Source organism: Girardinichthys multiradiatus, chromosome 12 (assembly GCF_021462225.1).
Source record: "Girardinichthys multiradiatus isolate DD_20200921_A chromosome 12, DD_fGirMul_XY1, whole genome shotgun sequence".
NCBI classification, from domain to species: Eukaryota; Metazoa; Chordata; class Actinopteri; order Cyprinodontiformes; family Goodeidae; genus Girardinichthys; species Girardinichthys multiradiatus.
The window spans coordinates 49,886,860-49,902,292 of record NC_061805.1 but is presented as its reverse complement, the minus strand read 5'-3'; the positions used below and the strand labels follow the sequence as shown (position 1 = coordinate 49,902,292).

The 15,433-nt window shown below is 39.1% G+C and overlaps 1 protein-coding gene across 2 annotated transcripts in view; it reads right to left on the bottom strand.

Moving 5' to 3' along the window:
• LOC124878576 (SH2 domain-containing protein 3C-like) overlaps positions 1–4,012 on the bottom strand; it is a 78,212-nt gene extending 74,200 nt beyond the window's left edge. For both annotated transcript variants that reach the window (XM_047382582.1, XM_047382583.1), the window contains exon 1: positions 3,864–4,012. In XM_047382582.1, coding sequence (XP_047238538.1) covers positions 3,864–3,882 — 19 coding nt within the window. In that variant the 5' untranslated portion in view covers positions 3,883–4,012. The remainder of the gene's footprint in view (positions 1–3,863) is intronic.
• Between the last annotated feature and the right edge of the window lie 11,421 nt (positions 4,013–15,433).

Here is a 15,433-nt window from a genome sequence, read left to right as displayed (position 1 = left end):
TTTACTTGGATACGGTAAAGATCTGCTTTATTTCCACTGAATGAGTTGAAATAAAGGCCTGCTTGGTCTCTGCTGTTGTATTTTATCTCCTTTACATATATTCTATAAAAAATGTGATGAAAATGTTTAAATGATCAAACACATTGAAAAAAAAAAGATTTATAAATCATGTTTCAGACTTTAATCTGTTATTAAGTTGGATTAAGAAGCACTGGTTTATGAATTTATGTTTCAAGCTTTAATCTGTTATCAGACACAGATGATTTTGAAAATGTAGAAGTTAAAACAGTGTGATTTCCTTTTACTCTTTCACAGGATGTTTCAGTTTGTTGTTAAAAATGGAACTTACACTTAATTAATTATTCAAGACTCAAAACAATAATGACTCATAACACCAATAATAACACATTTAAGTTTTATATCACTACTATTAAATGTTAAAATACAAGTGATTTCAATGTGTGGTACTTTCTCACCACAGTTCAGAGGCTAATTCTGTTCATTTCTGAATTAGTCTTAAATAATAACTTTACTGTCTTCCAGACAATTAATAACGTAAAATGTTAGGAAAACACCTTTTTATTTTAGTTAATCAATTAAATGTTCAACTTCTACCATCAAATCCTGAAGGTTTGAATAACTGGGACTTCGCCTCCACCATGTGTCAATGACTTAACTCAAAACTTAATTTACATTTTTTGAGATAAGTTAGTGTAGTTAATGTAGACTATATGCAAAAAATTGCTTAACAAAACTGTTGGTAGCACTGTTGCCTTGCAGCAAGAAGGTCCTGGGTTTGATTCCCGGCCTGAGGTCTTTCTTCATGGAGTTTGCATGTTCTCCCTGTGCATGCGTGGGTTCTCACCGGGTACTCTGGCTTCCTCCCACAGTCCAAAGACATGCCTGTTAGGTTAATTGGTCACCCTAAATTGCCCTTAGGTGTATGAATGAGTGTGTGCTTGGTTGTTTGTGTGTTGCCCTGCGATGGACTGGCAACCTGTCCAGGGTGTACCCTGCCTCTCGCCCATAGACTGCTGGAGATAGGCACCAGCTCCCCGTGACCCACTATGGAATAAGCGGTAGAAAATGACTGACTGACTGATGACTAACTGACTGCTTAACAAAAGCCCAAAAAACTAAAAATCAAGGCAGCACATACATCGCAAATAAATCATCATCGCAATATCAGTGTGTGCAGTATTCATATTGCAAAGTACTGTTTGGAGGGAAATAGCATCATACATGCTAATGTAATATTTTGCCAGTTGGCCCGAGTTTCATGGCAGCAGATACTCACACTGGACACAAATGACATTACCCATTAAAGGCCAAAGGTCACAGAGTGATGGAAGCACAGATGAGAAAGAGAGGAAAAAAGAGAATAGGATTAAATCACAACTGATATCGTCATCACAGGATTTTCTAATATCTTGAAGTCTTACTAAAAAAGAATAAAAAAAATAAGTAAAGCATATTTGTAGTTTTAAACATATTAGATTGTTTGGTACTCGACAATTGTTTCACACAAAGAGTGTTTCATATCTCTCACAGCATTCATTGGAATTATATGCAGATGCACAATTATGCAAATTGGGCAATGGCACCATTTGACAACTTTAATTACTAACTTAAACATTGTTAACTTAAAGTCAGGTCCCTTCTTGTTTGCATTAGCTATTTTACTCACTGAGGAATTGGCAACAGTGACTGCTAGCATTGTAGCAAGCTGCTACAAGAATCCAGGGAAGTAGTAAATGTAAATAGTTCAAGAGATGCTAACAAAGATGAAATTAATGTTAATTACTAAGATGAGGACAGAAATAAAGTGGATAATAAATAAAAGAACGTGACTTCCTGTTTATGTAGAAGATAGCATTATAGCTAGTTGCTGTGTATGCAATCATGAAATCATTGGTTTAAATTTTGCATGATGTATTTTTTGTGGTTGTAACTTGTAATAAACGTCGTTATTGTAGTGCAGGGGGGTTTGGTAATCTTATTTTCTGAGTTTTACTTTCAAAGTAACAGATTTTTAGTAAATTGTGTTTGTCTGCTTCAGTCATCGCTAACTTAAAATCAGGTCCCTGCAAAGCATGGACATTTCCAAACATGACTTCTTGTTTTCATCAGACAGGTGTGTCTTGAACATGTACCCTAAGCGAAACACGATTATACCTGCAACTGATGGTTCAAGATGAATTCAACCAAGATGAATTTGGTTGAAGAAGCTAAATTTGATCTTTTCAGTTTGTCAACAAAAGCCTTTTTCTGACTACAACCGACCGAGAAGAAACAGCCTCTGGGAAGGATTCACAACACAGATATGTTTTGAAGTTATATAACAATTATAATATAGGTCAAGTCTTTTATTCTCTGAACCTACAGCATAAAATTGCTATTTGAAACAATTAAATATATTCATTATGTTTTTCAGAAAAAAACAAACTCTAAACTCGGTGCCATCCCTACAGAAGGAAAAGCAGTTAACAGTCCAACTAATTCTGAGCTTTATTAGTGCCAATACAGTATTCATTCTAATATTTAATATTTCTTGTGCTACAGTCCATCATTAAGTTATTTGCACTGTCACTGTAGACCAGGAGTGTCAAACTCCCGTCTTCAAGGGCCAGTGTCCTACAACTTCTGGGTGTGTCCCTGGTCCAATACGCCTGAGTCGAATAATTAGGTCATTGGCAGGACTCTGGAGAACTAGACTGCATACTGAGGAGGTAATTCAGCCATTTGATTCAGGTGTGTTGGACCAGGGACGCATCTAAAAGTAGCAGGACACCGACCCTCGAGGCCTGGAGTTTTACGCCTTTGCTGTAGACCATGTGCATTTGTTATCCTGCACAACACTTCACATTGTCTATAACAGGGGTTCACAAACATTTCAGGCTGTGTCCCCCAAAATCACAGTACCAGAGACTGGCGACCCCTTAATAATACATTGAATTATTTTACTCTATATTTATTTATTCAGTAAGTAAATATAGAGTTTCATAATTGGATATTTATTTGATTATGTAATAACATATAAAATAAATAAATGGTACATTTAATTAATTTAATTATTTAATATGACCTTTAATGGTATATTTATTTATTTATTTGTACTTTTATTTATTTCATGATATATTTTTTCATAAAACTTTGTTCCTTTTGGCCCTCCATACAACTCAGGGGTTTCATCACAATGACTCTGAATATCATCTCGTGACCCCCCCACTTGGTGCCTCAAGACCCCCCGGGGGGTCTCAACCCCCACTTTGGTTAATCCCTGGTGTGTGACAGCGTTAGCTCTACTGCATGCAATCCTGGTCAATAAAGCTGATTCTGATTCATGTTCTGAAATTATTATTTATCCTTTTACTGTATCAAAAACTGAAATTAAATGATTAAATTCCCCATTTAATTATTTAATTTTGCGTTTTAAAAATTTCTATGTATTGAATTTTAGCACTTTTAGTTTTTGATATTAGCCTGATAATTAGTTAATAATTATTAATTAGTTGGATTTTTAAGAAAATAATTTAGAAAATTTTACAATTAAACCAAAAATGTTTTGCCAGCAGACATTTTCCACTAAAAGCTGTTAAGGTTGTTGTATTTTCCTTAATGATTTGCATTAATATTGCTGAGAGGAAAAAAGCTAATTAATAGCTGCAGTGAATGTTTCTTATAGTTGTTATATTGTTCATCTCTTTTACTTGTATCTAAGAGTCAAATTTCTAAACTTTATTATAAGTTGAGCAGAACTCCATGTAACAGGAAACAGCAGTTTTCCCTGAGTTTTAAGATGACACGGTCAATTTTGTGTAAAAAGCATTCCTCAATAAGAACAGGAAGAAAACAGTCCATACCTTTTCTTCTTTTGCTCATTGCTCTCAGGTTGAGGACACGTGTGTGAATGAATGGGTCAAAAATAAGGCGTCTTCCAACTGTTTCTGCATGGTGAGCCTCATGCTCTTTAAGCAACAGGGTGAATCTGCTTCCTGTCTTCTGTACAACGCGGAAATGTTCGAGGGGGTGAGTTTCGCATTATGTTGATACAATCAGGAGGGGGGTGAGTTATATGGAAAACAGAAGAAAAATTTAACACCGAGATTTTAAACCAAAGGAGGAAATTCAAAAGAGACATAAAGACATGGAAAACAATAATTCATCATGTTTCAGTTTTGTTCTTACATGTATTGTGACACAATAAAATGATCTGGTGTTCAGCAGGCTCTAAATCTAGCCTTAAGTAAAACAAACACATGTCAGTTTCCACACTGGAATAATCTATTAAACAAAGGTGAAAGCAAATAGGGAAAACTGTTTGGAGAAACTAAATGTTTCCTTGTTGCTTCCATTGGACTTAAACTACCAGCCTGCAATTTGCCTGCATCTAATGTAACGCAGGAATTAATTCATCAGAGTGAAACACCTTTAAAAACCAGGTGTTTTGACAGATTTACTAACTAATTGAAGTTCATCAGAGAGCAAGACTATTCACAACTGGAAAACAGCTCCCAGTCTTCCCAGGAGTCGCAGCAAATTTAGCCTGAGAGTCATAGCGTAAAATCCTTAAAGAGAGAAAAAAGAAACCCAAGAGCTCCACCTGAGACTCTACAGGCCTCAGTTGGCAGGTTTAAGGTTAAAGGTCATGACCGGACATTTAGGAAAAGACTGAGTAAACATTGCTGTTTAGGAGGTTTGAATGAAGGGAGCCTCTTTTCTCTAAAAAAGGTCATACCAGCATAACTTCTGGAAAAAAGTTCTCAAGAGATCAAGAGTGGAGATGTTTACCCATAATGCACAGCAGCATGTTTAGAGAAAACCAAACACAGCATATCAACACAAAGTCCTCATACCAACTGTCAACCATGGTGGTGGAAGCCTGATCATTTGAGTTTTAGCCACAGGACCTGAACACATTGCAATTGATCATAAAACTGAAGGAAACCTGATGATTATCTCTGATTTAAATTCTTGTTAACTAAATCAAAGGGGAAGTTTTCTTGAGTTACTCACTGCCTTCAGCAGGTGAGCCAACAGTGGGACCTTCCTGTGTTGCAATTTAAAACTTTATATAGGAACCTGAAAGATACTCAGTCAAGCAGTTCAATGAAGTGAAGCAACAATGGAAAGAAGAATGGTCCAAAGGTTCTCCTCATAAATCTGAGATACTGATAACGCTGCTGGTGTGTTGAACCACCTTCAGCAGGTGTATGAAGTAATGAGAGAACTCACCTTTATTTAATAAGCAATGAAAGGGTTGAATCTGTTGGTTGATTTTGCAGATTTAAGGTTATATTTTGGTGGGAAATGCCAGGGGCCGCATGTCCTAAAGAGTGCGCAGCTTTCATACTAAACGTTGGCGGTAGGGAGAAAATCTGAAACGTGCAGGGCACAAAACAATTCAGATGTATGAAACTGAGATGCACTTAGACAGGCACACGTAGCCTTCATACGTCCCAACTGTGAATTTGGCACCTAGTGGCCAAAATAACCATGGCAACGGTGCTGTCGGTGGAAAACCGCTGAGAGAGACTGCGTCTGTACATCATGAGGGATGCTTATGGTGAATTACAGCAAACCAACAACTTCTTGAATGAATCAGTGACTCAAACCTGACAGAAAATAAAACGTTTGTCGGCTCGAACCCGTTTAGTTCTACAATGTGTGAATCTGAACCAAACGGTGATGTCTAGCTGCTGCACTGAGCTCAATTAAAGCTCAATGCTGATCATTATAATGATGTGAATGGGCCTCCTTTATGTCTATTAGAAGACTGTCACCACACACACTATATGAAGAACTTTAAACCTTTAAAACCATTCAGGACGTCACGTAAAAAATAGAAAATGACCTAGAAGCCGCCATCGCGCATGGAGGTTATTATTATTAGATTAATTAGAATTGTTTTATACCACCTATAAATGAATCATGAGTTGAGGCCATCGCACCACTGCATTTGCCCATCACAAATAGGTTGCACAAATAATGAATTAAATGTATATTCATAAAAGCATTTTCACGTACAGATTCAGTTATTAAAATATAGCCTACTTTATTAATACCAAAGGGAAGTTAAATGTTGTTGCTCTTTTTATACAGGTTTCTTCAAAGAGCTGTTGTAGATGCTGATGGCTGAGGGCATGATGGGGTCCTTATAGCAGTATGGGTCCAGTCCGTAGCTCCTCTATATCTGAGCAACATGACCCGGCTCAGGGATGTTAAATCCCTGACCTGTCAGTCAGCTCCATCTGAAAAACTCTGGCTAAAAGCACGGCGGCGGCGAGAGAACTGGAACCGACACCAACGACCCACGGTTCCTCTTGGTTTCCCTCTGTAATGCTGAGGACATCTCCGTGCAGAGCTCCAAAATAATTGCCCTGGTCAATCTAAACCGGCTGATAAGCCATGCATCATCATGTACCAGCAGATCAGTAAGATCTCTGAAAAAAAAAAACCTCTCCAACGTCTTCCATCAGCGATGTCCTCCAGCTGTGCCACAGCTGCCATCGCTCCACAATTACGCGCAACTTTCTGCAGCTGTTTATGGACATGTGTGATTGTCTCCAGCTTGTCCACCTTCATCAAACCTGACTTGTTAGGAATGAATCTGCTGATCCGACAGTTTTCTTTTTCAGTGAGAATGAAAGTGTCCCTTAGATGATTCTCATACATTTTATGCTCCTCAGCGCACAGACCGATGCTCATTTCTATCTACAGGCGACAGAAAACAGGAGGTTTCCCAGTTTCCATCATTTTCTGAGGTGTGTTACATTATTGTATGACAAGAAATGTGATTCAGTTTGATCGCTCAGGTTTAAACCATAAAAGCTCAGAGTCATGAAGAAACATCAGGTTTGATGCTCCATGGATTAAATAAACTGAATGGAGTCATATTTCAGTGGATTTAGTGGAGTTTTAGTTCTCTGTAGTTTATTATTATCGATAGAAAAGTTTGCGTGGCTTCCGCACATTTTCACGCAACAGTTTATTTTAGTACATGCATCACAAGGTTTATGTGCGTAAATTCGCTTCGTACATGAGACCCAACATTATCGCTAGAAAGTAAGGACCCAAAAACACTGGAGATGAAAGTTAAGTTTTGTTCTACTGTTATTATATTTACATTTATCGCCACATATATAAGACATATACATTTAAATAACGTTCAGATTTGACCAGATTGGATATTTGAACCAGGCAAGGTGAAGGTGAGTTTTTAAAATATTTTATAAGTCCGGCACAATTTGTTTTCCACCTGACAGCCACAGCAAGTTAAACTGTCTTCAACACTGAGAATTTTAGTCTCACCAGGAGCAACTCTGTGGAACCTTGAGTAAAAAGTAAAATCAAGAAATCACTTAAATGGAACCAGTCTGACAACATCAAGTAGGCTAAAAGATCTCAAAAAGCAACACAGTTGGAAATGGTTACAAAGCCATTTGAAAGCCTTTGGGACTCCACAGAACCTCAGTAAGAACCTTTATCCACCAATGGAGAAAACATGGAACAGTGGAGAACCTTACCAGAAGTGGCTGGTCTACCAAGCTTACTTCAAGAGCACAAGAACAACTAATACAGGAGGTCACCGAAGAACCTAAAGCTCTGCAGGCCTCACTGCCTCACTTAAGGCCAGAGGTCATGACTCAACAAGAAAGAGAGACTGGACAAAAATGGCCTCCATGGGAGAGTTCCAAAGGTAGAACTGCTCCTAATCCAAAAGAACACAGATCCGTCCCACGTTTGCCAAAAAACATTTTGATGATTCCCAAGAATTCTGGGAAAATATTCTGTGGACAAAAACACAACTGGAACTTAATCAGACTGTATGTGTCTGATGTAAAACTAACAGTTTTTCAGAAATGAACATCATACCTACAGTCAGACATGGTGGTGGTAGTGTGATGGCCTGTGGCTGCTTGTTGCTCCTAGACCTGGGTGACCTGAAGGCGTAGATGTAACCATGAATTCTGTTCTCTAACAGAACTGATGGCCAATGTCCAACCATCAGTTTGCAGGATAATGATCCAAAGCATTCCAACAAGTCCATCTCTGAATGCCTCCATAATGAAGGTTTTGGGGGGGGGGCTTAATCAAAGTCTGAACTTAAATCTGATAGAGATGCTGTGGCATAGCCTTCAATGGCTGAGTTAAAACAATTCTGCAAAACAGAGTGGGTCAAAATCCGTCCCCAGTGAAGTGAAAGGCTTATTACCAGTCATCACAACACTTGGTGCTGCCAGGGGTGGTACAACCAGTTATTAGGTTAGGGGGGTGATTACTTTTCTAAATAGGGTCAAGTTGGTCTGCCTAGATTTCTTTAATTACTGCTTGCTTTATTTCCTCAGGTTTTCTTTGTCTGATATTAAAATTGGTTTCATGATCTGTAACATGTAATTGTGTCAGCTAAGCAAAGAAACAGGAAATCTGTGAACGGCTGGGTAAATGTGACACATCTCTTTCTCTTTCAACCAGAACTGGACCCATCACACTCTGTAAAGATCATTCTTTTTCTCCCAATCTGTTTTTATTTCCTGCTGCCGGCACCTTCAGGTTGTTGGGTTTTTACCTCCAGCTTTTACCCCTGCCCGAAGACAACACCAAGGGTGAGGGAGCTTTGTAGGTCATGTCCTACAGCATCCTCTTTTTCACTTCCTTGAAAAATGTTGACTCCTTTTCTCTGAATTTGAGGTTAAGCTTTCCAGGACGGGTCAAACAAAAACAGAAACATTTAATTTAATGTTTGACTCGAGCAGAGCAGAACAAACACATGATTTCTGGAGAGGGTCATATCTGTAAAGTTTAAGTTTTCGTTTTTTTTCTTGTTGTTTTTGTCACTAGAACAACTTAGCAGCGTGTTTTCTTGTTACTTTTAGTGAGTAAAAGACTCATTTAGTCATAAGATTTAAATCTTTGTTGTAATTGTCATACTAACTAGGTTATAATGAATCGTTAGAACAGCTTAAAGAAGGCATGGCAAGAAAAAGAAACTGTAAAGATTTTCAGAAACTACCAATAAATTACAGAACAGACACAGTTGGACATTTGATGAGATTTGACACAAACAACCAAATATCTTCCACACTAGAACCATACTGCATCATTTCACAAGCACTGGTTTGTTACTGGTCGTCTTGCTGGAGCTGAACTAGGTTTGTTCCCATCTGGCAGTGCTGACTAAGTCTCTGTGTGCAACAAACAACAAGCTGCGATGTTGCATGAAGGAGGCGTTAACGAAGAAAACTGCCGGCTGCACCGAGTCCATGCTGTTACTGAAATGTTGCACAAACTGAGTAGTTTCCTGGCATTCAGGAAGGGTTTCAGCTTAAAACAGGGTCGATGTGACAGTTCAGGATGACAAAACACATACATAATACTGTCACATTGCCTGGAAAAATATTAACACTGCTGGAACTTTTATGTGACTACAAGACAAAAATGTTCGGTATTCTAAAGTAGAAGAAAATGTTTAATTCATTAAATAAATTGTTTTCAGAAATCACCTAGTTAGTACACAGAGTCACCCTGTGTGTAATTTTCATTGTGAACAACTAAAAGTTAAAAATAAAAATCACTGGAAAATGAAAATATTAACAAAAGGTTTCCTAGAGAGAGAAATAAAATGGTCTTTAAAAACCTGGGCATATTTTGGAGAACATTAGAGATCAACATCAACCAGCATCATTAAGACCAAGGACCACAGGGAGCTCTCAGGGAGGAAGATCTGGAGAAGGTAAGGTTGTAAAATATCCCAAGCTGTGAAGATCACCCAGAGCTCTGTTCAATCCATCATCTGAACATGGAGAGAGAACAGACTAACTACTGACCTACCAAGACATGGACATCCACCTAAACTGACAGGCTGGGCAAGGAGAGCATTAATCAGAAAAGAAGTCAAACGGCCACTGGTAACTCTAGGAGAGCTGCAAAGATCCAAAGCTCAGGTGAAAGTATCTGTTGACAGGACAGCTATTCGTTGTGCACTCCACAAATCTGACCTTTGTGGCAGAGTAGCAAGAGGAAAGTCATAAAAAGTCCCGTTCAGCATTTGCCCCAACTCATGTAAGAGAAACAACAGCAAACATGTAGATAAGCTGCTCTGGTCAGACGAGATCAAAACTGAACTTTGTGGCTTACATGCAACATCGCCCTGAACACCACATCCCCATGGTCAAACACGGTAATGGCAGCATCATGCTGTTGGGAGGCCTTTGTTCTGCTTGTGGCCTTCATCAGGGTCACTACAAAACACCAAACAGTTTGTGTTTAAATAAAACATGTGAACCAATCACACATTACCTCATGAACAGGTTCACCAATCAGCATTCAAGGAGATGGGGTTTGCTGAGTGGTTAAACCAGAGTCCAAATAGGCTCAAGCATGGAGTGAGGAGCCAAGCGGAGCAATGGAAAATCATGAAGTAAATGGAAAGATCCAGAAAAGATCAAAAAGAACCACTGAGTATCTATGGATGAAAGTACAGGTGCAGGCAGTGGCACAGGTGAGCAGAATCTACATGATTGCATAGTGGCTGTGGCTGAAGATGAGAGGCTAAACAACAGGAAAGGAAATGAACAGATACAAAGAAACCAGAAAATATGGGAGAAAGACAAACAGAAATCTAAGAGAAATAAATCCAGTAACAAAAAACGACAGGACAAAACTAAGAAACTAAACACAAAGGCATGGCAACACCTTACTGGCAAAAAGTAACTCAGTAAGGCACTGAAAATAGCAAGACTTAACATAACAAGGAAAAGATCAAAATACTCACCCAAACACCTCTAGATGGTGACAAATAAAGTTTACCTATAAGACAGCTTACTAGACGTAAGGGAATGAACTTCCTTTAGATGTTTGCGGTGATTTCTCCTTTAAATTTGAAGTGGGTTTGCCTGTAAGAAAACGTGTTAGAGGCTGCAGAAGTCATAAGACTGGGCTGGAGGTTCACCTTCCAGCAGGAAAACAACTCCAAACATACAGCCAGAGCTGCAATGGAATGTTTTAGATAAAAGCAGATTCATGTATTAGAATGGCCTAGTCAAAGTCCAGACCTAAATCTGATTGACAATTTCTTACAAGACTTTAAACCCGATGTTCATGGATGCACTCCATCTAATCTGACTCAGCGGAAGCTATTTTAATAAGAAAAATAATGAGAATAACAAAAGGTTCAGTCTCTGGTTGTACAAGGCTGATTGAGACAGAGGAGCTGCAGCTGTAACTGCAGTGAAAGGTGCTGAATACAAATGCAGAGTATTGATTTAGGGGGACTCAATACTCATACAACACTCCCAAACAATACACTGAGGTGTGTGGTCATAATGTGAAAAAACGTGGAAAGGTTTTTAAAGCTGTATGATCATTTCTGTGAGACGTTATAATTAATTAAAGTCACCATCATGTTCAGCCTCCTGAACTGCTGCAGCCTTAGGATTTTCTTCTAATCTTCACAAAATGTCAGAAATCAGAAAATGCTATTTTCAAACACTTCAAATCTAGGTTTGCTCATTGCTGTTAGTTCCTCTTCCAGCTGTTGAGTAAAATATGTCCTGTGCTGTTTGTTTCATCCAAATAAAATAGAGTAAAAGTGTGAGGGATGAATCCGAACGAAGAACTTTAACTTCAAGTTTTATTTCCCAGAGAAAGAAAATTAGCAAAGTATTTACTGCTGTTCTGATCTTCGTGTTTCAGCCACTAGATGGCAGCAAACGCCGTATTAAAGAAGAAAGACCACGATGAACGTCACTCAGATCAACACTAACTGGAAACGTCCAAGGAGCTCAGGAGAATCTAATAATTTGCAGGTTTAAACAAGTTGTTTTAGAGACGGTTTTAAACATTTGCAAAATCTAAGATCATCCCTTCAAGTAGTTATTCTGATGCGTCACCGTTTTGCCATTGTCCAGAGAAAAAACCAAACTGTTCCCTCAGAGGAAATGAAACTGGATTGAAAGAAACTTATGCTCCAGAGTCTCATTGCTCATTGAAGCTCAGGTGAAATTTTAAGCTGCCCACATGGACAAGCCACATGTCTTCTGGAGAAAGGTTTGATGATCAGATGAGACAAAGACGGAGCAGAATAAGAAATAGGACTTGAGGGGTCGTTTGTATGTCAGCTTTTTACCACAACTGTAAATAACCCAGTTTGCAGGAAGTTACCCATCCTGAAAAGCTTTACCACAAACAGAGATACGGTAAAAATGTGTACAAGCAAGCTGAATGAGCCTGCTGATTCTAGCATAACCAGATAGAAATTAGTTGACTGAAAAACACCAGAAATTCTGAATCTGAATCTTTCAGTTCTGAAGGATTCCTGAAGCTTGTGTGTTTACAGTTGTCAAACTGAACCAGGATCAGTCTGGTGTCTTATTAATGTCTAATGTCGATTAATCTCTGCATGAAAAGAGTCTGAAAGTTTAATCTCCTACAGACGAGTCAAATCTCATTTGTCTTCAAGCGAGTAAAAAGAAATCAGTCCAGGAGCTGAGCATATTCTGTTGGTTCTGTTATGAAATGCCTCACATCAGAACTCTTCTGAAGTTTATAGATGCAGACAGGATCTGATCCTGATTCATTTCTCAGAGCCGGAGCTCCATTTTAATAATGCAACGTAAACTTCAGCTGTCTGAGAGCATCGGCAATGACTTCATAGTAAAACTGAAGTCAGAAGAGAGTCTCTGCAGAACCGACAGGGATTCTGCTGTTCCTTCTGGTACCATCTGCCTGAGACGCCTCACATGAAGCAGTCAAGGTTTCCTTACCACAATTAAACCTGAAGAACATGAGGACATCCGGCTGATCAAATAAAAAATGTGTCCCTCAGTCAACAGCACCATCTGGCTCAAACTAGTTCATTTAGGATGCTTTATTTTTTTCTCTCCTGAGTTTCAATGAAGAAACGTTAAATCATTGCACATTAATTAACCATCCATCATTTCCTGTGGCAGCAAGCTACAGTGAGTGAAACACAGCCTAAATTATCATCAATCACTGGAAAGTAATCTTTACATTCTGGAAAACAGTCTGTGGCATCCAGGAATGTGATTTATATTAAATCCCAGGAGAGTAAGACCTAATAAAGTATCGTATAAGTTCTAGTGGGGTACCCTGTCAGTTAGTAAACTGTGAGTTCAATGACAGTGGACTGTAAGTTCTGAAAGGAACAAATAAATTACAAATAAATGTTTGAGTAAGTTCTATACAGGTAACCGGTAGCTGAGCTCTGGAAGAAGTTCCAAAAAGTCCCAGGAAGGTGCTCTGGATGTTTCAGATAGCAATCTGTAGGTTCCAGGATTGTGCATCTGTAAATTACGGGAAAGCATCTGTAAACTCCAGGAGAGTAAGTTGTAATTTCTAAAAGTAACCTATACGTACCAGAAAGTACCCTAGACGTTCCAGGATAGTAGCTCAAATATTAGAATCAGTACACTCCAAATTCCACAAAGTAACCTGTAAGTTCCGGTAAAATAACCTGTAAATTACAGGAAAGTTCCAGAAGGTGTCATTTAAAATTCAGGAAATTAACCTTTAAGTCTGAGAAAGTAAGTTCCAGGTAGATCCTTGTAAATTCTGAAAACTAAGTGCAAAAATCAGTCAGGCAGGTTTGGAAATTCAGTACTAAACTATTTGAACTCTATGATTCTGGAGAAAGAGAGAGAAAATTATTCACAAGTGGAAAACATTTAAGGTGGCCGCTAATCCTCCCAGGAAGTTCACAAGGTTAGTGGGAACATCATTTAAAGAGACAGCACCTAAGCACCATATTTGGAGACAACCAAGCACAGTATAATAGTACAAACACCTTATGCTAACTATCAAGCATGGTGGTGGTAGGTTGATAAAATGGGCTTGTTTTGCAGTCATTAGTTCATTTAACAAAACATTTAAAGTTGGGATAAAGATGTTTTTTTTACTGTTTTGAGAAAGAATCAAGGGGGGTTGAAGTCCACCAGCAGCTGTTACACCACTAGCTCACCAAATAAGGTAATCTTAGCCCCATTTCAGCTGACCTGTGAAGGTGTAGGAAAAGAGATCTGTGCTAGAATCTGGCTTTAGGGCAAACACACACAGAGACCACCTCTGCTCATGAACACAGCCAGGATGAGTGGCGCTGAAGTGTGTGGAGACAGAACAGATCACTACACTAAAACCTCGGATAATTGCATCAGCAGTATTTCTGCTTGAAAAGAGAACAAAACTGAAACAGTGACTTGCCACCGATGTGTTTAACCTATTGGGAGTTTTCTGACACCTATTTTATGTTTAACTCTCTGTATCGGTCCTGCTGAGCTTCACTCCACCCCTCCTTTGTTTTGATATTAGCTTTGATTTTTTAAAAGCTGTCATGTGTGAGGGATATCGCCAGCTTGATTTGTGATTTATGGCTGAGCAGAGCCAACTCTGTGAGTGGCTCTTCTTTGTGGACCTAGCTGTTTTGTGAAAGAGGTTATGGAGTCGGCCATGATCTCCTCTGTGTTCTGGAGCCATGCGTGAGACCACCAGTCTGACACCTGAAGCTTGGCCCAAACCGGGTCTTGAAACCTGACAATGTTGCAATGGGCCAGTTAAGGTCCGGACCTGATCCTGAGCTTGTCATTTCGGACTCCCTGATAGCAGATTAATGCTCACTGCTCTTTGCTCTGTCTGTCAGTGAAACACTGTCAAAAGTCTCCTTTACATTGACACACCTCAAGCCCACCACCACTGAGGGCTTTCATCCTTCTTGTCAGATCTGTTCCATTTATCCCTCCAAGCTTAAATGAACAACTCAGACCTCTGGATGAATAATGACAGAAAAGTCTACAGCACAGAGCCACTGGCCTCCCTTTTGTTGAATGCTCTAAAATATGGATGAGGGTTCTTTTCCACCGTTGCAGATATTTGCCTCTGATGAAGCTTGGAGTATTTTCCTGCCGGGCATCCATGACCGAAAAAAGCTGCAGAGTAGGCCATGCTTTTTAAACCACTTGGGTCGAGGATGAGGGCCCATCCCACAATCTGAATACTATCTCGCTGTTTTCTGTGTGCTGCAATATATGCAAGGTTACACCTGCTTTGTTGTAAAGCTTCTTCATTGCTCATCTAATTTCATCTCTCCCCTGTCTCACTCTGTTCTTTGTTTGCAGAACAAATCTCTCCGGCTGTGATTTATCTCAGCTCTGCGGCTTGCTGGTAATTCCCAGATGATGCTACCTGTCTTAACAGCCGTCAGAAATAAAAGACTAGTCATTTGGAAGTAGGTTGAAGGGGATATGTGAGTTTTTGCTCTTCTGTTTTCTATCAAATGTACAACTCTGAAACCTTGCCGAGCTGATTTACTGACAGATTTCTCCACAAACACAAAGGAGTTTCTGCTGGAATCATAGATTTGTTTCTGCACAATTAGTGACCTACATAAAAACTCTGACATACAGTATATAAACTAAGATTT